The 27191-nt window shown below is 47.3% G+C and overlaps 1 protein-coding gene across 1 annotated transcript in view; it reads left to right on the top strand.

Moving 5' to 3' along the window:
* Positions 1–27191, top strand: part of SGPL1 (sphingosine-1-phosphate lyase 1) — a 744463-nt gene that overhangs the window by 129270 nt on the left and 588002 nt on the right. The window contains exons 3-4 of the mRNA XM_069610737.1: positions 2815–2882; positions 23045–23192. Of these exons, the coding sequence (XP_069466838.1) occupies positions 2815–2882; positions 23045–23192 (216 nt within the window). The remainder of the gene's footprint in view (positions 1–2814; positions 2883–23044; positions 23193–27191) is intronic.

Below are 27191 nucleotides of genomic sequence, written 5' to 3'. Positions count from 1 at the left end.
TGTATCTGCTTAGATTCACATGCGACCCACCCTTCCTCCCCTCCGAGAGAAGGCGCATGATTGCTTGTAGTCTTACCTTTCTGTCTATCTGCTTGGATTATCTGTACTCGCGCTACTCCTCATGCTTCCTCATGTCAGAAAAAATACAATCTGAGGATCCTAGACGCGTGAGGGATCTTGGGTACAGTGGACGTCACACTAGGGATAGTATTACTGGCCCGCCTGTGTCGACGCCCATTTTCGAGTTTCGAAAAACAAACTGTAATACTCCGCAGCTTCCACTAGATGTCGGCCTATGCACAGCATGTGAATCTAAGCAGATACAAGCATCAGAAATACGATTACGGTGAGTAATGTATCATATATATATATATATATATATATTAGGCTGGTGTATTCCTACCAGCATTGTTGATCAATACAGATGCACCAACGTTTTTATGTATTTGTTTATTTGTAATGCGCAATACACAGAAAAAGTTGTGTTTCAGGGCATATCAAGACAAGAGGGGGAAAGGGAAGAGGAGAAAGGTATAAAACAAACAAAACGTTCTTAAAAGGTATTGAAACATACAAGTGCTAAAGAATGAGATCAGGGGAGAGGGTGAGGAGGGGAAGTGCAGGAAGGGGGTTGAAGGGAAGAAACAAAATGCTGACTACGTTGTGAGACGATTTGGAACGTGCAAGTGCTGAAACATGAAAAAAGGGGGAAGGGTAGTGAAGGAGGGGGAAGAGGATAATAGGTACATTCACATGAAAAACAAGTAAAAAGTGCAGCGACAAGTAGGTAAACTGCATTAAGTGAAAAACAGACATGCAATCAAGTCAGGCAGGTAAGCATGACTGCAACCTGGAAAAGCCACACCTCATGGAGTGAAGAGCTACATCAGGCATACAGACATGCAGTAATGGTAAGAAACAGTCAGATATGAGAAGGTAGTAGTGAAGAAGTCGCACCATACTGAGGAGCGAGTTCTGTGTGCTGCTCAATCAGTTTAAAGGAGCACAAAAAGCAAGCGAGGCAATGTCAGTTGAATGGATTCCTTAATGCAAGGATTTCAACAACAGACATATGTTGACTACCTAATAGGAACTGGATACATTCCCTAACTGTTACACTCAACAGTCTTTTTAATGCAACAGTGGTTCTGTGGGAGAACAGATATGTGCAGTATTTACTGTCAGTAGACTCAAAAAGATGATTGGAGAAAAACAATGGCCTGGCTGTCCCTAGTGGAAGAACACCCTGTCCCTGACAGGAGTGCCTGGCCCTAGGTGACGGATGGTCCATGACTGCATCAGGGCTTGCAGCCTTTCCCGACGGCCTTCCCTGATGAAAATGAGCCGGCTTTGCCTGCCGGCTTTGGGGAGGACCGGGAGGGCTGCAGGTTCAACCAATGGGGGGTGCTGTGAAGGGCACTCCTCCCAACAACAAAGTCCAGTGCTGGGAACACAAGGAAAGCGGCAGCCTTCATAAACTTTCATATTCTTAAAGTAGCATTGGCTTAAACTGTGCCATATCGATGAGCTCTGCTTTTTTCGCTGCTGACAAATATGGTTTTCAGAAAATCAATTTACTAACTGGTGATTTGTCTGGCTTGTTTCTTGGGTAAAATTCCTGATAAGTGCCACAAGCATTCTGAAAGTTTCTGTGGGGTGTTGCTTTTCTAAATCAACCTTTTTGTGGGTGGCGCTCGTGAAATATTTTTAATTGCCAAAACATTTTAAAGCCTTTTGATTCACAAATCAAAGAAAGCCATTCTGTAGAATAACAGGATTAAGCTAGATGATGGGCTAGGGTAATTTTCGATTATTTCAGTAATTACAAATGTATTTTTGTTGCATGTTAGTGCAAAGGCATTTTTGTTTGAGAGTTTTCCTTAGATTCCTGATTTCAGTAGGACTTGTATGGTAACTTCACAAAATGGCTTTCTACAATTTAGTATTCACAATGTGGTTCAGACACAGAAACCAATCCATAATTTGAGTTTGGGATTTATTCTATCCGATAACATTTCTTTGGCGTGGCTCAATATATGATACATTTGAGCCAATTAGTCAGGTGGGTTTTCCCAAGAAGAGCTGGTACAGTGCTTATTAAAAATAAATTGAAAAATATAGGCCAGGGAATGGGCAACAAAGTTGATTTCTGTGGAAATTGGGTTTCTACTGATATGAAAGCCTTGAGATGAGGGCCATAGTTACTTAGAAGAACAGATATTGGCATGGGTCTGGACTAATAAGCCACATAACCTTGGTGACAGATTTAATGTCGGGCACAGTAGTCGGTTGCTTAACTCTGTGTACTAATGGCAGACATAGAGATTACCTTATGGTATGCAGGAGAGTTGGAGCCATGCTAAATTGTAACTGTGGTTGGTGAGCAGCAAGTAAGTATGGCAGAGAAATTAGAGGAAGTTGTCAAAAATAGGATGCCATATTAAGAACCAGAGAGCAAGCTGAGAAATGGTTGTTCAAATCCAGTAATGTATGTTTTTCAGAGCTTAGCAATCTTAGCATTTTATATGGGAATAGTTTAGATGTGCGAGCATTGCGCACTAAGTGAAGGGTTGGCTGTCGCATGATTGAAGAATCCAGTAAAGGGTTTTGTGCCGTTTACTCTATAAAGAATACATTGTTGCTGTTGGAGTGGATTGCTTTGACATTAAGCTGTGAGGCTGAAAACGTTTTATAGGTAGATTTTTAGCAATCTTACTCTTCACCTCAAAAAGATTTAAAATGAGTAGGTTTAAAGTCTTTTATTATTTTCTTAACCTCTTATTGTTTGAATGATTCTCATTGTTTCCCTTCCAGGTTTGTTCTCGCGCTGTAAAAAACAGTTTTTTAAAATAGTGAGGAGATTGCCATTTATCGGTACTAAGGTATGTTTATCTGAATCAACGGATAAGGTAGGATCATTTTTTCCACAATTTTGACAGATATTATATGAAACCTAGGCCTCTCTCCCACTATACAGGACTTTCAAATCTAGTTGTATTCCCCACCTCGACCTATTATATTGTGCATCCGACTGTATTGTGAAACCTATTGTGAAACCTGTATTGTGAAACCTAGGCCTCTCTCCCACTATACAGGACGCTCAAATCTAGTTGTATTCCCCATCTCAGCCTATTATATTGTGCAACCTACTGTATTGTAAAACCTAGACTCTGTCCCATTATACAGGACTCTCAAATCTAGTATTCCCCACCTCAACCTACTATATTGTGAAACCTGCTGTATTGTGAAACCTAGGCCTCTCTCCCACTATACAGGGCTCTCAAATCTAGTATTCTCCACCTCAACCTACTATATTGTGAAACCTGCTGTATTGTGAAACCTAGGCCTCTCTCCCACTATACAGGACTCTCAAATCTAGTATTCTCCACCTCAACCTACTATATTGTGAAACCTGCTGTATTGTGAAACCTAGGCCTCTCTCCCACTATACAGGACTCTCAAATCTAGTATTCCCCACCTCAACCTACTATATTGTGAAACCTGCTGTATTGTGAAACCTAGGCCTCTCAAATTTAGGTCTGACCCCGCCCATTCCCAAATTGTGCTGCTCTGTAAAACCTAGTTTCCTGTGAAACTCACCCAACTGCCCAACCTAGCGCCAAAGACCAGAAAGACACCATGCCACAGACTGGTCAAAGCAGAGCAGTACGCTGGTGCACCAGTAGGCCCGATGAGATCCTCTGCAGCCAATCCCAACCTCATCCAACACACAGCCCACTACCCCACCACTGCACTCCTTCAACTTTCAATCCTCACGCCTCACCTATCCACCCTTCGCGCCAGACCAGACTAACCCACCGCACCCGACCCGCTATCCCCCCCACGTAGATCTCGCTCTGCACAACTAAGAACGGCAAGATGAAGAGGGAAAGCAGAGAACATTGTTCCCTGCAACACAGTGGACGGCACAGCTAGCCACAAAACGCTCACCATCCCAATATCAGCCCCTCACCCACACCTTTTACTCTCACCGTCTCCAAGCAACAACACTGGACCTCCAACTTGCGTTTCCCCAGTCATAACACTGCACGAGCAGCTCTGGCCAAAACCCCAAGCTCCTCAGCCCATGCCACACACCCACACCCCCCAGGCTTTCTACAAGTCAAGGAAAGTCCGAGACCAAAGGCAACTTAGGCTCCTCCAAGCATCACCCATCCTCCAACCCAGCTCACAAACACTGCCACCACACTATAGGACCCAAAGCTCCCCACACGCACCCAACCCAGTCCTAGCCCTATTCCCCTCTCCTCCTTCTGCCACTCCTGTTGTCAGTTTCTCCACACTCCACCCCTTACTGTACCCCTCTACTTGTTGGCCGCCCCCACTTCGGCCCTTGCAATCTCCTACAACCCTACCTGTCCAGCACCTGCAAGGGCAATATCCTGCGCCCTCATCAATGCCAGGTCAGTCTCCAAAAATAAATTCCACTTCTTCGACCTCATCACAGAAGAAAACCCAGACTTCCTTTTCATTACTGAGACCTAGTTTTCCGACGACTACAAGCCCATCGCACATGACTTTACCACCTGGCTAAAACCTCACTGTCCGGAACAGATCACAAAGGGGAGGGGGGGGCTTGTGATACTACACACACACACCAATTGCAGCCAATAATCAAGGACATCTCCACCAACATCAGACTACGAATCTCTCTGGGTAAAACTGCAACTCTCTCCGTCCACCACCCACAGTTTCCTACTCATCTACAGACCCCCTGGCTACAACAGAGACTTTGCAGACACACTTGTTGAAGCACTGGCCACTGACCTCATCCTACATCCAACACTCCCCATTTTAGGGGATTTCAACATATGGTTCGACTCACCCTCATGACCCGATCACTCGTAGACAATCTAGAATCACTCACCCTGACACAATGCATCTCCACACCCACCCACACGAGAGGCCACACCCCCGATTCGATTTTCAGCACCATATATGTCTACTCTACCCCTCCACTCCCGATCATGGACTGATCACTCAGCAATTTACTTCTCCATAGGCATGTTTTAGATAAGGTGGTGGTGTATTGGGTGAGTGATAGATCTGAATCCAATGTGCATCCAAAACTATAGAACACTTGAATGTTAAACCCGAGGACAGTCCCCAGGAGGGAGACTATCATAAAAAGGCAAAGAGTGGAACAAACACCACACAAGTGGAGGGGAGCACCCAAAAGTCAGAAGGACATAAATTGTGAGTGGCCCGGGAAGAGGCTACCACTATAAGAGGAGATTCTAGAGGGGCTCAGAATCTCCTAGAGACCCAGTGTACAAATATCAATCAACACCAGAAGCTCATCCGGGAGAGTGGCCAAACCCGAATGCATAAGAAACATAGACAGGGCAATACAATTTTGAACAAAAGTGTTTGTTGCAATTTAAGAGAGAGCAGAGTGGCGCCGCCAATGGGAAGATGCTGCACCTAGTTATTTCCGGGCAAAGGAGGGGGCCATAGAGCGCAAATCTTTGCCAAAATGAAGATCTTATACTCCCGCATTTTATGGTGACCATGGAGACTGTGAGAAAGATGTATTTGCGATATGAACTCCTTGATGAACTCGTCGCGTTGGCCCAAACTGCCAATCTACTGCTACCAGAACTGTTGAAACGCAATCTGATGATTCCTGTTAAGCCGGCTAACATGATGACGTCAGCGATTGGGATTACTTTTAAGGCCCCCATAAGGGACAAAGTCCAGTTGAGGGAGAAACACACTTCCTGCTGTTCTCATGGGTTTTCTAATTCATGTGAGGTCAGCAGGCCTGCGCACTGCCGACATTCACACTCTGTTAGAGGAGAAGCCTCCAGACTTTCTATGCCTCACAGGGACGTGGTTCTCTCCCAATTCAGTCCCCTATTTTCTACAGATGCTGCCTGACTTTTATTAATTGTTACACCTAGACAGACGCCCCCATCCCCATTCTAGGGGAAGGCGGTCAGGCTTTAATCCATCTGGCTTCAGCTAAGTGCTCACTATCCCTGTTCCTCACTCCTTGCCTTATGAACTTGTTCTAGTCAGAGCCCAGTTGACTCATAAGTCTGTTCATATTTTACTTGTATACCGACCTCCTCAAGGTGTGCCTGACTTTGTAAACAACTTTTCACAGTTTACTGCAGATCTGCTGACCTACATGCCAAAAATGTGGTTACTAGTTTAGCAGACATTTCATTTTTTTCTGAGAAAGCAGAGACTACTTTTAGTCCACTTTCAGTTCTGTGGTCTGATTTTCTTTTGCTATACATTATTGCCCTTCCAGCCCCCCTTTTTCCCCCAACTAGGCAAGTCTTCCAACTGCTCACAAACGCAGCGTTTCCAGAGTGGGGTGAAACCTCTATACTGCCAGATCGTCAGTACCAATCACTTTGCAGTATGTGACTGCCAGGAGCCGTGCACTGCTCTGTTAAACGACCTGACAGAGGAAGCAGCCCCCCACCCCTCCCAGTTGAGACACTGTTTAGGCAATCACAGTGGTTTACTCCAAGTCTTTGAGATTGTAAACCGGCTTGCTATCATTTAGAGCTTAGCTTGCATTTTAATTAGGAGCAGGAGGCAAGAAAAGCATATAAGCAAGCAGAGGCTCACTATCACAGTGCGATTACAGCAGCAAAATCGTGGTTTTATGCCGATCTTATTACCTCCTGCAGCATTGCTCCACACCTGAGCTTTTTAAAGTTGAAAAGGAACATTCCACTCCTCCTCCGGTGGAGTACAACTCCCTATGTCCCCGGACCCAGCGTGATGCTATTAGTACATATTTCACAGAGAATATGTTTTCAGATCCGACAGTCTATTACCAGTGAGAGTTGGAATCGAGTACACTTTGAGCAGAGGGTGCGGTCTCTTGCCCCTACTCTTAGCAGAACGGTTTCAATTTGAACCAGTTAACGACATGATGGTCTCCAAGGCCCTTAGTTTGCTTAGATCAGCATCTCCTATAGATTCTGTTCCCCTACATTCTTCAGCCCTTCCACAGAAGGCTATTCCTGTGTTTACTGTGACTCTTTGCCACTCTTTTTCTTCTGGTGTGATTCCTGCCCCGCTTAAACATGCACTAGTCTCAACACGTATGGACCCAACCTGGATGACCCGCAATTCTATTGTACAATAATGGATATGAAGTCCACATCGGGGGAGGCACAAATAATCTGGGGAGATTTTCACACAATACTCGACCTATCCCTAGATCGCTCGTCAACCACCCCTAGGGCTCCATCCAAGGCCGCACAGGTCTTGAAACAATTGATGGAACAGACAGATACAATAGATGCATGGCGTACACTACATCCGTATGAGAGGAAATGTACCTTCTATTCGTCCGTCCATGATTCCCACTCGCGCATAGATTACTGGCTTATCAGTTCGTCCCTAGCTGGAACGGTTTCTAGTTGTGAAATACACCCCCGCACCCTCTCAGATCACTCACCGATAACACTCGACATCAACCTAGGTGACACTCCATCTGCGGCTAGAAGATGGAGGATGCCCCCCCACAATCCTGAGACCCCCATATTTGTGTAGCCCTACATACTGAAATCGGGGCATTTCTGGTACTAAATGAGGGGTTGGTGAACACCTATGCTACCCTGTGGGAGGCATTCAATGTCTGGATACGGGGAACCATCCTGGGCAAGTCCACAGGTATGCTGAAGTCTGTGCGACGGGAACTGGGCATAGCCGAAGCCAAAATAGACTTGTTACAAACCGAATATAGTGCCACATTTAATAAGGAAACCCTCTCGAAAATCCACATTACATTGAAGGAATTCAACGAGTTGGCCAATAGGGAAGTCCTATACATGTCTGCTCCAGCTAAAGCCCGCAGATACGGGGAAAGTAATAAGGCGGGCAAATTCCTGGCCAATATGCTCAAAGCCGATAGACATCACAATCCGATCTCCAGCATACAGACAGCGGTTGGGGTAACGGTTAATAAAGAACAAGTCATTAACTCCACATTCGCCAACATCTACTCCTCTCTATACTCTAATCATGATGTGAAAACTAAGGAAGACGCAATCAGGTACCTAGATGATCTAGACCTCCCAACATTAACCCCCGAGACACGTAACATACTCGATCACCCTATCACAGTTGAGGAACTTATCGCAGCTATTAAATCTTTATCCGCTGGTCGAGCCCCCGGTTCAGATGGCTTGAGCTCCGAATTATATAAGGAATTTTAGGACGAATTAGCCCCTTTACTATTGAAAGTGTGGGAAGAGGCTATGGACCGAGGTGTCCTCCCGGAGTCAATGCGCAAAGCAATTATTACGGTCCTCCTGAAACCCCGTAGACCGGCACAAGACATTGCCTCCTACAGACCCCTTTCCTTAATAAACACTGATGCGAAGATTTTCGCTAAGGTACTAGCCACCAGACTCATGCCGTACATGCCAATCCTGGTACACCCAGACCAGGCTGGCTTTATTCCAACGAGATCCACAGCCCTGAACTTAAGGCGCATGTTTGGCGTAATGGCACAGATCGATCCGACAGTGAAGGCAGTGGTTGTGGCATTAGACACCGAAAAGGCCTTCGACTCCGTTTCCTGGAAAGACCTCTTTCTGGTTCTCGAGCGGTTCGGTCTCCAAGAATACTTTATTAAATGTGTGCGGCTATTATATATTCAGCCATCTGCCAAAGTTCTAACCAATAATACCTTATTCCCAGCATTCTTGTTACATAGGGGAACTTGACGGGGTTGTCCCTTTTCACCCATCCTGTTTTGCACTGACCATAGAACCAATGGCTGAATATATCTGTAAGAACCACTCCCATAGAGGTCTCAGGATGACTGGTCCACCATAGATCATATCACTATACGCGGACGATACCCTATTGTATGTCCGAAACCCACAGAAGAATGTGCAACACATAATGTCAGACATACGTTTTCATATTACTCTGGATATAAAATCAACGTCCCGAAGTCTGAAATATTCCCTTTGACCCCGAATACTGGAGATCTATCCAAATTAAGGGGGTTTAAGCCCGCTACTACTCAGGTACGCTACTTGGGAATTATGGTAACCAAGGATAAACAGACGCTATACACACAGAATCACGGTGAACTATTGCTAAACCTGACGACCAAGTTCCAGCTGTGGGCTAATCTTCCATTATCCATATACGGTCGAGTGGCGCTACTTAAAATGGTGGTTCTGCCCAAACTTCTATACTATTTCAGCAACATCCCGATCTGGCCCGGTAAGTCCTTTTTTACAAAACTCAAGTCACTCACCTCGCCCTTTATCTGGAATGGGAAGACCGCTAGGCTAGGGTGGGCTAAGATGGTGGAACCATTTTCACAGGGCGGTATTGCTGCTCCTGACTTTGAACTATATTATTTAACTGCACAGGCACAATTTGCGAAGCCCTGGTTCGGCCCTGAGGACACAGCTCCACACATACTCCTTGAAAAACACGCCGCCCGTCCCAACGACATACGTTCCGTTATTTTCAACTCCACCTACAAGGACACCTGCCCATTTGACCTGGTATGTACCACCATACATGCCTGGGCCAGGATTTATAAGAGGGTTGGCCTGGAGACCCCATACGACCCAGAGGCTCCCTTGTGGAATTTCCCTAGCATTGCCCCAACTTTTGACAAGGCCCTTCAGCAATCATGGGACCCCAATAGGCTCTTTAAGATGCAGGACATGTTCCCGGTTGGCACTTTCTGCGAATTTACAGACTTTATTTATGCGGTGGGGGGTGGGGGGGCAGCTTAAACGCTTTCAGTTCCACCGAATGAGGGCTGCTTTCGCTGCTAGATGGCCAACATTTCCACTTGAGCCCAGACACACAAATGTATTAGAGCTGTGGTATCTGCAGATGGTCATGGCAAGGAGGTCTCGATGCTATACTCCCTGGTGCAGGCACATTCCACATCGCGTAACACAATTAAAGAGACCTGGGAGCGCGACACGGGCACCCAGATCGACGACATTAGATGGTCCCGTTATTGTCAACTCACCAAATCTGTTTCAATGAATTCTGGGCTCCGACTGATACCATTCAAAATCCTAAATCAATTGCACTATTCCCCGGCCAAACTAGTCAAATTTGTAGAGAACTGTACAGGATCCTGTCCTAAATGTAATGCCCCAGATGCTGGAACGAACCATTTGTATTGGTCATGCCCCTTGATTGTGGAATTCTGGCGGGAGGTGGTGGGGCTCCTTGAAGAAATCGCGTTGATTCCGGCAACCCTGTCCCCCTTGAAGTATTGGTTTGGAGATATTGGTAAGGTGAAGGAAACCACGATGCAACTATTTAATATTTCATGTATTGTCGCCAAACGACGCATCATGAAATATTTGAAATCCTCAACTAGACCAACTCGAGCTAACTTCCTGAAAGACTTATGTATGGTAAATGATGACAAGGAACTCTTCGTACTGTCGGTCCCGACACCCTGTCGCCCCAATGACATATGGACACTGTTGCGCCTTTATTTGTGTAATTTGATGCCTGATGTTGATGTAACACCTACATCCTCGCCTTGATTTACGGTACTTACCTGATTGCTATGTACATATGTGTAACAGAACTGTGCTTAAACCGCAATGCAATGCAATGTTTATGTAAATGGTCTTGCTACGAAGCTGCTCTCTTAATAAATAAAAGTTTGGAAAAAAAACATGCACTAGTCACCCCAATTTTGAAGATGCCCAACTTTGATCCATCTCTTGCCGTCAATTACTGACCTATATATTTACTGCCACTTCTCATGAACTCTTGGAAGTAATCATAACTCCAAATTGTTCCTGTTTCTTGGAAACTAACAACTGTCTACACCATATCAATCAGGGTTTGGACCTCTGATGGGTACGGAGTCTGTCCTGATCTCGCTTCTGGACGATGTAGCGATGCAGCAGGACCATGGTGGGGGGAAGGGGGGGTGTCAGGATGCTGATCCTTTATGACCTCTCCACAGTCTCTGATATAGTTGATATGTCTTTATCTTGTACTGCCTTGAGCAAGCAGGGATTACCGGTATTCCGCTTGCGTGGTTCGTATATTTTCTTGCAGATTGTACGCAAACTGATTCTTTCCGTTCCTGTCGCCCCACATCTCCTGCAGCGCGCTTCAACGATCTTTCTTGTCTCGGCTCCTTTTTAATCTCTTAGCTGCGTTCTCTGGCACCTATGCAGATGATACCCAGTTAGTGTTTCGTCTTGACTTGCCTACAGCGGACCCATCGCACAAATTGAGTGATTGTCATCAATGGGGTGCAGAAAGTCAAACAACGGTGAAGCTAAACAGGGAGAAAACTGAGGTACTTGTATTTAGCTCCTAGAAAGTGCACGCCAGCTGGAGCGCGGAGTATTGCCAGACTCCTTGGGCCCCTGTCTGTCCCCTAGCAACTCATTAGTTAGTTTTGTTGTGAGGCTTTTATCGTTTGGTTCTAGAAAGGCTCAGATCACTGGAATTTTTAATGCTGGCTTTGCAAAGCATAAAGTGCTTAGGAAAATTCTTCCTTGCATACCTGCCGGGTGAAGGTTGTTACCTCGTCAATCATGGCATTGCTAGATTACTGCAATTGTATCCACCTTGGGCAACCGGCGTATCAGATTCGGCGCTTACAAGTCCTTCAAAACTCAGCAGTGCGGCTTGCTTTAGATGTACCAAGACTCACTTCTTTTGTGTCCATGCTACGGCCGCTCCATTGGCTGTGCGTTAAAGCTTGAGTTGAGTTTAAGATCATATGCATTGCCCATTGGGTAATTCAGAAAACTGCGCTTAAATGCAAACTGAACTGGAGCGCTATCATCCCACTAGTTGTCTTCCCTTGTCTCAAATGTTATAAGAAATCCCATGCTACCAGAGAGCTTGGATAGGGGCCCGCTCCTTTTCGTTTTTTGCCTCTAGCGTGGCATTTTCTGCCTTCTTCTATGTGTGAGGTGGCAGGATATCTCCAGTTTCAGAAGGATATCTCCAATTTTGGAAAGCGCTGAAAGCACATTTTTTAATCATCTCCCATGGCTTTGTAGCACAACAGGTGGTTCCTTCTCAGCGCCTAGATACCCTTGGGCATTTGTTTGCGCTCTATAAATACTGTACATTACATTATATTCCGTTTCTAAGTGGTAAGGTCAGATAGGTTTAGAGTCTGGGGACAGAGGACGTTTTTATTTTGGCTCCTGACTACGCTTACCTAATTTAGTTAGGCTGGGAAAATCCCATAGTTATAGGGCAATCTAGGCATTCTGTTCCTTTGTTTAATAAAAGAACATGCAAAAGTCCAATTTGTGTCCGACTCCTTCTGGTTCGCCACATAGTGGAAAGGGATCTGGCAACGAACACTGTTCTCCTCCCTTGGATCCGGCCTTTCTTTCTTCCCATGCTTCACCTGAGAGCTCAGTGGTGCAGGCCGCGATGGCTAGTCTGAAGAACTCTACATTCCCGTCCCTTCCACCGGTTAGGTAAAGTAAGAGGTTTGATGCATGGGGGCAAGAAGTTGTTAGTGTCGCGCAGTCTTGTACCGCAGGCCGTGAAGGCCTCTTGCGCCGTGGCAAAGTTCTCATTTGGCTTTTGCACTGCGGTGGCCAATGTGGCTGAGTATATCCTGGAGGGGGAGGAATGAGGGATGGTTTCCGGCCCTTGGTCGTTGATGGCAAGGAGGCAGCATTTCAGATGCCATAGTCTGGACTGGACACAGTATACTCTGTGGAAAGGGCCATGGCCACTAGCACTGTAGTCGGGTGCCACTCTTGGCTCAGGACATCAGGATTTGTGGCCAACGTCCTGTCCAGACTGTTTAATGTGCCATATGGCCTTTATAACCTTTTTGGAGCTAAGGCTAACCACGCTCGCTTGAAGGGTCAGTCATCCAAGGTGACAAAGTATTTGGGTCTAGCATTGCAACAGCCGTCTGAATAGATGACGTCTGAGGGCAAGGGTTTTCATCTGTTTCTCATCTTTGCAGAAGGGCTGTGGTCAGTCTGCCCCTGGAAGAAGACTAGACTTACCTTTCCCAAGAGGAAGGGGTGCCCAGGGAAGGGGCATTGGCAATGGCTGTTGTCCCTGGTGCTTCCCTCAGGGTAGAACAAAGGTAGGTGAGATACAGGCTACCCCTCCCTTTGCCATTGGGTATTAGTAGTGAACCTCAGTAGTAAAGACGCATTGATTAATCTGTCTTAATATAGAAGGTAATTGTCTCAATCTGGGCAAACAAAAGTTTATTCATCATATAGTGTAATTAAACCAAGTAGGATAAAGTCTACCAACAATTTTGATGTATTGAACTCATATAAACACTTTCAGGTTGATCGAACATCAGTTTTGTGAGGTTAGTGCAAAGTGACTTAGTGTGTTGTAAAATTTCAATACACGCATGTAAGTCGTCACAATTGGTGTTTCCAGCATGGGGGATGTCTGCAAACCCATTACAGATATTTCATGTGTGTTCTATCTCCCATGCTTTCCTCAGGACTGGAATATTACAACACACTAATTCACTTTGTACTAACCTCACAAAACTGATGTTCGATCAATCTGAAAGTGTTTATATGAGTTGTTCATAGACTTTGTTCTACTTGTTTTAATTACACTATATGATGAATACACTTTAGTTTTAACAGATTGAGACAACTACCTGCTTTATGAAGACCAATTAATCAATGTGTCTGTACTACTGAGGTTGACTACTAATACCTAATAGTATCAAAGGGAGGGGTAGCTTGTATCTCACTTACCTTTGTTCAAACAGATTTGTCCCTCACGAGACAGGCCCCCCGGAAACAAAGAGGACATTTACCCCTGTTCTTGCCCATAGTTCCAATCAGGGTGCCAAACCTCAGTGACTGGCGTTGCGATTCGTTGTTCGTGGGGAAGGCTTCTCTGTTCAGCCTGGAATGTTCGGAGCCCTTATCTGACGCTTGAGCCTTCAGGTAATTCAGCAGGGAAATTGCCTTCTACTCTTCCAGTGCCCCCTGTCCTCAGACCACCCCTTTGTTTCCAGATCCCAATCTACTGGAGGACGTCCGGCAGCTTCTTTCGAAGTGTGATCAAACTAGTTCTGCACTCAGACCAAGGGATGGGGTGGTACTCAACCTATTTTCTGGTGCTGTATCTGTGGTGCCTGAACTTGTTCATATGCAAGGACAAGTTAAAGATGGTTACTCTAGCCCAGATTCTACAAGCCCTTGATCTGAGGGCTTGTCGTTTTCCCTAGACCTTCAGGATGCCTACTTCTATGTGCCGATTCATCGAAAGCACAGGAAGTACCTGAGGTTCGTGGTGGGTCAACACCATTACCCATTCAAGGTCCTGCCACTTGGGCTTTCTTCGGCTCCCATGATTTTCACCAAGCTGCTAGCAGTGGTTGCGGCTGACCTCAGGAGGGTGGGTATTTATGTCTTTCCCTGCCTGGACAACTGGCTTGTCCGAGCTTGCTCCCCAGATATAGTGTTGGAGCACCTACGCCACAGATGCACTCTATTGCACAGCCTGGGCTTTCCCTGAACTTCAGAAAGTCTCTGGTTTCGCAGTACCTCCAATTTATCAGTATGGTCTTGCACACTAGCCTGGGCAGGGTCTCTTGGCCGGAGTATCGAGTGGCAAACATCTTTCGGATGGTCATGTCCTCCGATCCCCAGGAGATTTTCTAGCTGCGGCCTTCCAGGGCCTTCTATGCCAAATGCGTTCTAGTGGTGGGCGAGGCTGTGCATGAGATCCCTTCAATGGCGTCTCTGTTGCCAATGGTCGCAGTTTCAGTGCCACATGTTGGACTAGGGTCTCTGATCTGGTGGCTCAGTATCTTGCTTGGTGGGCCGTTCAAAAAAACTTGCTGAAGGGTGCGTTGTTTCACCAACCTTGGCCCCAGGGGACTGTTGTCTCAAATGCATCTGATTGGTTGGAGCACTCACCTGTTGGACCTCACTGTAAGGGGACTGTGGTCTCCTGCCGAGTCTTGGGAACACATCAACTTGCTGGAGCTGAGGGTGATCAGGCTGTCACTGGCCGCTTACCTCTCTTCCGTCAAGCGCAAGACTGCTGATCCTGACGTACAACACAGTAGCCATGCACTAGCGCAACAACTGCAACAATGTGGTGTGGGGTCCTTGTCTCTGTGCAATGCCACTTTGGTTCTCTGCTCTGGAAAGCAGTGACTCTCCGTTGGCGGCTCCTCTGGCCAGTTGGGAGAATGTCACAACATATGCCTTGAGCAGACCGACTTCAGTCTCCCTTGAGTGGAAGCTCTGCCTGGAAATCTTTGAGGAGATCCTCTCCTATGGGGAACTCGTCAAGTGGACCTCTTTGCTTCCAGTTTCAATAGGAAGTGAGTGTTTTGGGGGGGACACAAGGATGGTTGAGTGAACTTTCAACCTCCTTTTATGCATTCCCACTGATCCCTGTAATTCTGCTTGTTGTCAGGATATTGCATCTTTTCGGAACCACAATGATCCTGCTCACCCCAGACTGGGCCAGGAGAACGTGGTATCACAAGTTGCTGGACTGTTCATCTGCCCTCCCTGGCACCTTCCGTGGAGAGCTGACTTGCTCGCCCATGCGGAGGTGTAGGTCCTTTACCTGCATGTCAGCGGCCTGGACCTTCATGCTTGGCTACTGAGAGGCTGAGATACTTGAACTTGTCAACAACATCCTCAATGTGCTCCGGTGGCCCACTTCGAAATCCATTTATGCCGGCAGGTGGCATACATGTTAGATCTGGTGCCGAGATCCTTTATCCTGTCCTCTCCCTTGTTAGATTTTTTCCTTTCTTTGGCCCATGCGGGCCTGCAGGTTGGCACTGTAAAGGATTACCTTGCTGCTATGTCGGCACTGTAAAGGATTACCTCGCTGCTATGTTTTTCAAGAGGTCCCTGTAACAGACTCGTTCTCCACAATCCCCACTGTGAAGCAGTTTTTGTAGGGTTTGTTTAACCAGTTTACTCCCTGCCAGTTTGTGGTTTTGACGTTTCTTATGGGTGCTCTGCTTGACCCCCTTCCATTCCTGTTGTACTTCTGTACCCTATCCTCCATACTTGTGTGGGACATTACGTCCTTCGGGACGGGACCGGAGCACTTTTGTCAAAAAGCATTAAAAATTTAATTTGTGTCCTTTTATTTTTACGCGGGGTGCAGCACGTGGCTGTAACCCCACCCTCCTGAGCTCTGCCCCGCGCAACGCCCTTCAGTCCTTTTCTCCGCGTGGTCGGGGCTGGACGCACTAGCATCACTTGGAATTTTTATTTTTATTCCCTTTTGTCCTTCCTTCCTGCTCTGGTTCCTCAGTCATCTAGTCTTCCGTTTATGCCAGAACATCTGGGATTCATGTCCTGTTCTTCATGCAAACGTCATTTCGCGAGGGCGAATCCCCAATCTTTGTGGAGTATCTAGGCCCGGAGCATCGCTGAGATTCGTGCTTCTACTTTGTCCGGGCAATCTAACATCGTCTTCTTGGGAGGGAGGAAGTGTTTCAGCGCGTTCCTCCACCTCATTTCAAGCTTTTCATAAGAAACGCCCAGTGAGTTCTTTACTTTTCAGGGTGCCCTAGCCTGGGAGGGGTTTGTGTAGCTCTGTCACCAGGGGGGTCCCCTGAGGAACCCCAGGGGCCTAATGGGTGTTCTCCTAAGATTCCAACGGCGGACCTGCCAGTACTGGACATCATTCCGATGTTCATCATTTGGATGCTAAGGTTTGGCACTGGATACCAGGGTTTGCCCTGAGGTTTCCTTTTATGGAGCTTTCCACACTGATACCGGGGTTCGCCCTGAGGTCGCCTCTTCTGGAGCTTTCTGTACAGAGTCATGGCTCGAGTCCTCTCTTGATGGAGCTTTTCGTACCGGGTTAAAACCTGAGGTTCCTCTTGTTGAGGCTAGGGTCTGCACCGACAGATCCGAGAAACTCTTTGAAGGTCTTGTCGGTGAGGTATATTCCTCAGCCGTCCCACACGCAGGGTCGTGGTGATGCCGGTTCTGTCGCGGGGGCAAAGAGGGCTGTCACAGACCATTATTCCTCTACTACCGGCTCGGCCGATGTTCCTCTATCAGAGGCTAAGTTTGGGGCTGGTTCTAAGAGGTCCAGTAAACATCCGAGTCCACCCAGTACCGGCTCTGCCGAGGATCCTTGTAAGGCTAAAGTGTTAGTCCCCTGACTCTCCTGAGGAGGCAATTGCCTCATCTCCACATGTGACGCAGTTCTCTTCATGTGTGGGCAAAATGGTGCCCCAACCTCTGTGGTCCAGGGCGGCCATTTTGGATACCTCCCTTACACCTACGTTCAAGATGTCTGGTGCTGGGAGTATTCCTTTTGGCCTCAGCAGCCTTTTTCACGACACATGGACAACAAAAACCTGTTCCGCCCTTCTTTCGACTGGTGTGCACGGGCTCCGCTGCCTGATACTGTCTCGCTCCCTCCTGCTTCTGCTCCACTGATCTATGTGGACCCGGCCGGTGGTGGACCCTCCTGGCAACCATCCTCTACTTTTGGCGGGGGTATGCCCCTTACGAGCGGCCTCTTCCAACGCCTAAGCCTTTGGCTGAGGATGAGTTTTTTGGGAAGTTTCAGTCCCTATGAGGACGAATTTCAAGCGTCTGTTAAGGGAAATGTACCCTGAGCCTCCTGTTCCACCCCCGGCACCGGCTGTTCTGATTCAGGTTCCGGTGGTGCCACTCCCTCTGTTGCTTCCTTCTGGACCTCCTCCTTCTCTTCCTCTTCTGCCCCGTTGTCTCTTATAGAGCAGACACCAGTGGACAGGTGCAATACTTTAAAACCTGAAGGGTTAGGAGTGGGGGACCAGTCTTCTGTTCCTGCCTCCTTGGATGAGCTTCAAGCGGATCAGGACAGCGATGAGCAGCCCCGCTCGGTGAGACCATTTCATGACCGGGAGGGGCTTGTGTAGCTCTGTTACCAGAGATTTCCCTGAGGTGTCCTAAGGGCCTAAAACGCACACCGGAGTGATCTTCCAGAGGACCTGCCAAAACAGGACGTTGTTCTGAGGTTCACCATTTGGGTGCTAAGGTTCAGCCCAGTTGGTCTGTGGCTCTGGATACCGTGGTTCGCCCTGAGGTCTTTGTTTCTGGAGCTTTTCACACCGAGCCACGGCTCGAGGCCCCTCTTGAGGGAGCTATTAGCCCCGGTTTAAAACCTGAGGTTCCTCTTCTTGGGGCTAAATCCAGTGCCGACAGATTGGAGGGATCCTCTGAGGATCGTGTCGGTAGGGTACATTCCTCTACATCCCACGCTCAGTCTCGTGGTGTTACCGGTTAGGTTGAGGGGGCAAAGAAAGGCGGTCAAGCACCACAGGCATTCCAGGACCGGCTCTGCCGAGGTTCCTCCACTGGAGGCTAATTTAATTCTGGGACAGTTCCTAAAATGTCCAGTAAACATCCTAGATCTGCCAGCACAGTCTCGGCTGATGATCCTTGTTTCAAGGCTAAAGTTTTACTCCATGACTCCCCTAAGGAGACAGTTGCCTCACTTTCTCCAATGACGCAGTTCTCCTCAGGTGTTGACAAAATGGCGGCACAACATTCTTGGTCCACGGCTGCCATTTTTTGGATACCTCCCTTACAGCAACGTTCACGACGTCTGGTGCTGGGAGCTTTTCTTTTGGGACTGAGCAGCCTTTCCACGCTATGTGGATGACAAAAACCCGTTGATCGGTCCTGGTGAAAGCTTCAGCTAAGGCCCCTTATACACAGTGGTTAGGGTCCCAGACTCAGTCCTTCTCTGGATTCGGGGGTTTCAGAGTTGCCGTGCACACCGGTCTGAAGCTCCGGTTGGTGGCACCGCCGAAAGCAGCAAGGTGGTCGGTTTTTCTCTCGGCCATCGGCCTCCTCTACAGGGACAGATATTCTACCTGCCGACAAATTAGAAAAATATTTTTTGTCGGTCGCACAAGACTCTGGTGGGAGGACGAATCTCGTCTCATCTGGAGGCTTGGCAGACCATCACCGAAGACCGGTGGGTTTTTCCATCGCTCAGGCAGGCTTTCGTTTGCCCTTTCCCCCAACCCCACCCTTCAAACCACCTTTCCAACAGATCAGGACGCCCTTCCCTCGAGCCGAGGTACAGGAACTTGTAGGAACTGTTCCCCTAAGGCAGCAAGGTGAGGGGCTATTACGCCTCTTTTTCACAGTGCCCATACCAAACCAGGCTGGCTTGCGCACTATCCGCGATCTTTCCCAGTTCAATCTATCTCTTCCCCATGAGAAATTCAAGATGATCACGCCCTGCCAAATAAAGTCCTATTTTCGGAAGGACGATTGGCTCTGTGTGGTGGACCTCCAGGATGCGTACATGCACATTCTGATTTGGACCCCCCAGTGGAAATAACTGTGGTTCTCCGTGGGAGAAAAACACTTTCAGATTCAAGAACTCCTTTTGGTCGTAGCGAGACGAACCGGAGACTCCTTCGAGGGCCCCGCAGCGGGCCTGCCAAAACCAGATCTTCTGAGGTTCCCCATTTGGGGCTAAGGTTGTGCCCAGTTTTGCTGTGGCTCTGGATACCAGGGTTCGCCCTGAGGCTTCTGTATCTGGAGCTAACTACTGAGTCTTGGCTCGAGGCCCCTCTCAAGGTGGCTATATGGACTGGGGTTAAACCTGAGGTTCCCCTTCTTGGGGCTAAATTGGACACCAACAGAATTGAGGCTCCTCATCGAGGGTCTTGGCTGTAAGGTATATCCCTCAGCAGTCCCTTGCGCTCGCCGTGGTGATACCAGTTCTGTTGAGTGGGGCAAAAGGTGGTCATGCACCATAGGCTTTCCAGTACCGGCTATGCCGAGGATCCTCCACCAGAGGCTAATTCTGGGGCAGTTTCTAACGTGTTGAGTAAACACCTTAGATCTGCCAGTACCAGCTCTGCCGAGGTTCCTTGTTTCAAGGCTAAGATGGCACACAAGGTACCGGACTCCCCTGAGGAGACTATAACAGTTTGTGTTCGCACGGACAATTCGGTGGCGATGTTTTACGTCAACAAGCAGGGCGGCATCAAGTCTCCCCTCCTTGTCATACAAATTTGGACTGGGCCATCCAGCACGTTGTTTGGCTCCAGGCTGTACACATCCTGGGTCACCTCAATGTGGCCGCAGATGCACTCAGTCGCCAGTCAGCATCTGTTATGAGTGGGTGATGAACAGCAATGTCCTCCAACATTTTCCATCAATGGGACACTCCAGAGATGTGGACTTCTTTGCAACTTCTTTAAACAAGAAACTGCCTCTTAATGCGTCCAGGGGTGGGTTTAGAACATCCTCCCTGGGAGACGCCGTCGAGATCCTGTGGGACACCATGTAAGCTTATGCTTTCTTCATTGCCTCTTATCCATCGGTCACTCTGTAAGCTCAGGAGCACATCGAACTGCACTCTCCTGTTCAAAGCTCCTTCGTGGGCGGTCTGAGTCTGGTTTTCGGAGCTACAGCATCACTTGGTACCTCCTAATCATATTGCTGCAGATTACCGACCTGTTTCACCAGAGCTTTTGCCAGATGTGGCACCCCTCCCCACAATCGTTCAACTTGGGGGTCTGGGGACGGAGTTCAGATCGTTAACACAGTTTGATCTGTCCGAGGACAATGTGCGCATTATCCAAGTGGCCAGGAAGCCCTCTACGAGAGTTTAGTATAGGAGCAAATTACTACGTTTTTGCCGTTGGTGATTAGCTAAACAGCTCAATCCCATGCAAGCTTCGGTTGACACCGTTCTAGCTTTTGTGTCTCATCTGGCTGTTTCTGGCATCCATGTTCTGTTATGCAGAACATACTTATCCGTTATTGTGGCCTATCTGTCCACGGATAACTGTTCCTTTTCATTGACTAATCCAGTCATCGCAGACATTTTGCGGTCTCCATCTTTTTCCTCTGGGGCGTTATGCTATAAGCCATTTGAGCCCATGGCCACTATCGATCTTAAGTACCTTTCTTGGAAGGTTGCCTTCTGATCGCAATAACATCAGCAAGGCGAGTCAGTGAGCTTCAAGCTCTTTCCGTGAAGCATCCGTTCCACACTTTCCTCAGGGATGAGGTAGTGCTTCGCTTTCATCCTTTTTTCCTGTCTAAGGTGGTTGCCGATTTTCATTTGAACCAATCTGTCTCCTTTCCTATCGCATTCGGAGACCTGAAGTGGAAACCAGCTTCCAAAGCAACTATTCCCTGCTGGATTGCCTCATGTTTTTCAGTAGCCTAAAGTATTCAAGGCCCTCATCCACTAAAGAGTATTCATGCTCCTCTGGTCTATGGCAAAGCTACTGCTGGTGCCTGCCAAAGTATGTCCCTTGAAGTCCATCGCCAAGGCGGCTCCGTGGGCCTCCCCATCGGCTTTACCTGAGCTCCAAGGCTGATGCGCACATTTGGCCAGGCTGTACTTACAAACATATTTCTGTAATGGGGGTTTCCATGCACCTGTACTACCTATGGAGTGTGCTTGGGAATCTCCCACAAGTATGGATGAAAGGGGACGGACCGTAGGAGTATCACAAAGTTACTCACCGTAGTGACTACCTCACTCCTAGTCCATAGTCCCCTTTCTTCCAAACGCCCGCTCGCCGTCCCCTCTAAGTATCCTCTATTATTGCTTAAAAGGGTGGGGTTACGACCACGTGCGGTACCCCGCATAAAAATAAAAGGACCCAAATTCAATTGTTGATGCTTTTTGACAAAAGTCTCTGGTTCCGTCCCAAAGGACGGAATGTCCCACAAGTATGGAGGAAAGGGGACTATGGACTAGGAGTAAGGTAGTCGCTACACTGAGTAACTTTGTTATATTTGATTTCTCACCGTTAAGGTGATTTTCCTGGTTGCCACCACTTCGTCAGACGGGTGAGTGAGCTCCAGGCATTGTCTGTTTTACCTCCAGATTTGTTTTTTTTTTTCCCAAAGAGAAGGTGATGTTGAGAGTGAGCCCCTCCTTTCTGCCAAAGGTGGTCTCGGATTTCCAGCACTCTCAGAAATCAATCTTCGTATGTTTTTCCTCCCCCTCACCTTGCCAAGACAGGAACGTTTCCATCGGCTGGACGTTCTACATGTCTTGTACTAGAAAGGCGGACCAGCTTTTCGTTGGTTATGCTGGTGCTCGTGCTGACCGGGCTATTTCAAAACAAACACTGTCCAGGTGGATCATTCTTTGCATCGCAGAATGCTGCGTTCTGGCTGGGGAGGATGTACCTGAGGATCTCGGAGCTCATTCTACCAGGGGCGTGGCTGCCACCTCTGCCCTGCAGAGGGGAGTCATGGTCCTGGACATTGGCCTTGCGGCAATGTGAGCCTCTTTGGACAATGTTTGGTAAGCATTATTGCTTGTATTCCTTAGCGGGCAAGGATGCCTGGTTTGGCTGGGAGTTTTCTGGTTTAGGTGATGCCCTTGTTTCCTCACTCCGCCATGTTTACGTAATTCTTTGGGAGTCTATCATAGATGAGGAATCACTGGGACTAAGTAATCAATTAAAAGAACAATGATTTGCCTCTCGGTAATCTTCTTTCTGAAGGACATTCCCACTGGATATATTTTGAGTTATATAATTGGATATTACTGTATTGTATGTTCACCCTGTTTCCATCCTGAGAATGTCCCTTTGCCCCATTTCCACATTTTCCACAACAAGAGTCCAGGGGACTTGAGGGGAACCTTTTTTGCCTAGTTTTGGGCAGATTCCTCTTGCTACCTGAACACCAGGTTGGGTGGGGGGGGGGGAAATCTTACACTTAGGAAAATGCCTTAAAATGGCTTTTAATTGTAAAGTGTTTTTTTTTTTGCGGTTACATGTGCTCTTTAGACCTGAATCCTCTGGGGAAAAATATACAGCCCGAAAATGACTTCATGATGTTAAGAGTTCATTCATATGTACTATTCAACACTTCAAGCAAGACATTTTTGTTATAATGTTCTTTCACAGATTAATAACAAGCAGAAAAATCTATGGAATGTTAATGACAAAATTGGTTTAATGTCAAAAAGATGGTGACTTGTATCAGCGGGTTAAAGGGGATGTCATTTTAGCTAATTTCTTATTATCCCTCCACTGTAGCTTTCTTTGAGCAGAATCTGTAAGAACGTAATGTTTTTCTTGCAGATTCAGAAACAGCTGAACAAAGCTTTGGACGATATGGCTGACAAAATGGTGACCCTTAAGGATGGAGCAAGTTACGTTCAGTCACTGCCTGAACAGGGCTTGAAGCACTCTGAAGTTATTGAGAGGCTAAAGGAATATACCTCTATGGGTAGGATATTTTACATTTTGTGTCTGAAATGATTACCGAGTTGCATTTTATAGTTGCACTAGTTATTGGTTGTTGAGCAGGGCACCTCACATTGAACATTAAGTGCTGAAAAAAGTGACATTAAAATGCCTCCTTCCCCCAAATTGCGTTTTATCACTATATTGACTTTAATAGTTCAAAAATTGTCTGGTGGTAGAAATTGTAGTTTCAAATTCCCAAATATTGTGGTGCAACTCTAAACACTGGTATGTAATGCCTTTATCTGTAGTGTTTCTTGGACTTGTATTTTGTGTAGAGTTGGCTGCGCTTTTTTGTGTTTGACCAAATGTGATATTGCTGGGTTGTAGCTAGAATACTTCTCTAGAACAGAGCATTGATGTCAATCAACGTTTCCAGGTAATTCTACTATTAGAACAAAGTAAGAGACTTAATTGTAATTTTATTTTATGATTGCTAAATTAGTCTCTATAGTTACCCCTATTCATGAAAGGCACTGTAGAAGAGGAGCTTAAAAAAAATCCAGTCTAAAGCTTGTACATCAAATAAAATAAAGGCCAAGAAGAAATGAAGTAGATGACTTTGAGACTGTCATATGCTTCTCTGTGGTCTCTCGATCCTTAACTAGAAGCCAATAAGCGGCCCTCAAACATTGTCTAACCCAGTGTACATTGCTTATGCCAAGGGTCTGCTTTCTGGTCACCTTTTTGCTGTTTTTGTAGTCTTGTAGTGCAGCTTGGATTTGATCAGGGCACTCTCCATACCCTTTCAAGGGTCTCCTGAAATAAGAGACATCTCGGATGCTAGCATGGATTGAAAAACATCCCTTAGCAAACTGCCTGTATCTGTGATTGTACTTTGACCAGTGTCACAGGAACAGCAGTCCTCAATTCTCAGTCTATCTGAAGCTTGGTGGTTTTAGCCTATCGGTGTAATACTGCCCCCAGCCAATGACCCCAGTCGTCCTAGGCTCCACCCCAGTTGGGCATATTCAGATTTTATCAAATTGTTTTGAGTTTTTTTGCTGATTTCTTCATTAAGCGTTGAACGGTGGTGACAACCTGACAGGGGGACTGTCGTCAGCCAAGATCTTCAATCCACTGTTAGATCTTCAACCTGTGGCACCACCAGGCCCAGGCTTGGGCCTACAACTTGACCTTGACTGATTCTACAAAGAAAAACCTCTTTAGGACCTGTGAAAGCAGCAGCCTGAAGAACGTCTTCGAGGACCGGCATCTAAAATGCTTTTATTGTCCTCACCCCGACAACAAAGCAAATGGATGCTCCATCTGTCTGCCAATTTGTATTGTTGAAGACCAAGAAGGATCGCTACTGGAGGTTAGTGGCTTGGATAGAGGAAGCGGGAGACCTCTTCCAGAAACAGCAGGTCCCATGAGCGTGCTCCGTCTAGTCAGAAATGGAAGGTGTCTTTTGAGGATGCTTCCTCTGCAAAGATCTAAAAGAAGGCGGAATCTCAATCTTCCTCAACGGTCTCTGCGGCTGAGGGACCATATTCTAAAAAGGGTCTTTCGCTGTCACCAGCTCAGTCGACGGTTAGCCTGCTGGCTGGTGGCTTACCTCAGTCAGCGAGGAAATTGCTGATGCCATCCTAGCATAGATTGTCGAAGACCACATCTTCTAAGGACCCATCGTGGACTCTGTCGTCAGCATGTTCGTCAACGACGTCTAATTAAACTCGTCAGCAGTCACCATGTCAGGGTCTCTCTGCCCCCCAGGCCCTCGTCATGGTTCCTGACGACTATCCCACAGACGACTGCTCCTATTCTGGATCCTTAGGCTCCTGTTGTAGCTTCTTTTTTCCGAATGGCTCTGACCTGGTGAGAGGCATGTCTCTAGCTCTGGATTTCCTGCTCCGGCCCAGAAAGCCCCAGACAATCTACTCCAGTTCTGAGGAGGACTAGCCGAAAGATATTTATTTGGAGGAGGAAAAGGACCACAAGGAACTTGATTCCAGTTTGCCTTTGCCTCACTGGGGGTGTGGGGGGGGGGGGGGGATCACAGACCCGTAGCCTTTCCCAGCCTTTTAGCCCTCCAAGAGGCTCCAACCCGGTTCCTACTCCTCCTGCACCGGTTACACCTGCTCCTGCACTGGATATCCTAACCATCCTGCAAATGGTGGTGGTGTAGATATAGTAGGGGCTGTACCTGTGCCTTCTCCAGCCAAGAGTCCTTCAAGACCTCCTCAGCGTCAGGTGACACCGGCTCATAATGCACATGCTACACCTTGGCCAGTGATAGGGGGCCCTGCCCACTTTTACGGAAGAGCCAGTTCACACTGGCACAGGCTCTGACAGCAGCACTCAACATGGATGAGTTGGATGGTTACCTTCCTGCGGATAGGTAACCCTCCCCACCCCCCATTGTTGAGCCCTCCAGGGCCTCTTCCCCCTGCATGAAATTGGCTCCTTTCACTCCATGTTATCGAGAGCTGCCAAACTCTTCAACCTGGTGCCAGAAAGGACAGAGGGATTCCTTTTTCAAAAGCGGGAATCTGCTAAGAAGACAATCGTATCAGTCCCTTTGTTGGATGACATATGGGAGGATGGCTTTGCCGTCATTGTTAGGCGAGATTGTATACAGTACCCTTTGGGTGCACTACAGTGACCTTGATCTCCTGGCAATAGGAACCCAACCTTTGGTGTAAGTCTGAACTGCACAGGTTGGTATTTTGACTGAGCAGCCAGGTTTGTCTCAAGAGAGGTCAATGTGAGCAGTAATGTTGTGACAGTTTCACGGTACAGTTATTCAAATAAACACTCAAGTTTTCTTGATAAAACAATTAATTTATTTCAGTCAGTTATATAAGCCTTCTTTAGAAAGGAGTGAAACATGTAACAATTAAAATATACGTCAGAACACACTTAGTTTCTCTAAATCAGATGATGCACACAGACACTCCTACACCCGAAGGTGACTTAAACAGATAGGACACTATGGACATTGATTTATCACTGGTACAATTAGAGCAATACTGAGTTTGGTGCAAAGGCTAGATAGCGGACTAAAACAAAGATTAACAAATCATAAACAGGTCAGTACTTTTGAAACCTTCCAATGTTAAGTAAATTAACCCCTTCCTGGGGAAAAGATAAAGCACAGAGTCAGAGATAAGAAGAGTCACTCAGGGTGCCAGGACAGCCAATGTTAATTGCACAATGTCTAGGGGAGCTGAAGATCTTCTTTGCAGGTAGGTAAACAAGTCTTGCACAATGTTTTTAGAAGTGTTTCAGCTCCTCGCGTCTGATAGCAAATGGTAACCCCGCGGTTCCCAAAAACCACTCAGACTTTCCTTGCTTCTGGGGTCCAGCACTCTGAGGTGGCTCAGGCTTGGTCAGTCCTGCATCAGGGAAGTCTGGAGGATCTTCCTAGTGCTCGGGTCCAACTTAAAAACAAAGCACATAATCCGGTGTTCCTCTCCCTGCCACTTCAGTTCCAGCAGCAGAGGTAGAAATACAGCCGGCTCTGAAAGGATGTCCAGGCGGGGTTACTTTGGAGTTGATTATTGGTCCCACCAACTCCAAGGGAGAAGTCGTCCTTGCAGGGCTTCTCTAGTCAAGGCGAATTCGGAGCGCAGTAATGAACACAGATTACAGTTGGGTGGAAGGCGGAACGTCTCCTACCTTCAGCACAAGTGAGATCTGTGCATGCTCGAGTGGTGAGGGATGCAGAATAAGCCATCTCTCTCCCAACAACGGGCAAACCAACAGTCCAGGAGTTGCAACGGGCGTCTCTCTTCCACGTTCTTCTTCGGATTCCTTTGTCCAGTGGTCGACTCTGCCTTCCAAGCCAAAAAGTCTTGCCCTTTATGCAGGTTTCTCCCATTAATTCCAGCCTAGCTGTCAATCACACAGCAGGGTGGCTGTCCTTGCCGGACAGCCAGCCGGCCAATCGCCTTTGGTTGCATTCCTGTAACTAAGGGGATTAAGCACAGTGAGTTTCAGGCACCTCACTCACTTCCTGTCCCTGCCAGACATACTAGAG

The sequence above is a fragment of the Ambystoma mexicanum genome, chromosome 8 (genome assembly GCF_040938575.1).
Source record: "Ambystoma mexicanum isolate Mex_15411 chromosome 8, UKY_AmexF1_1, whole genome shotgun sequence".
NCBI lineage: Eukaryota > Metazoa > Chordata > Amphibia > Caudata > Ambystomatidae > Ambystoma > Ambystoma mexicanum.
This window is presented reverse-complemented; position numbering and strand designations above follow the sequence as displayed.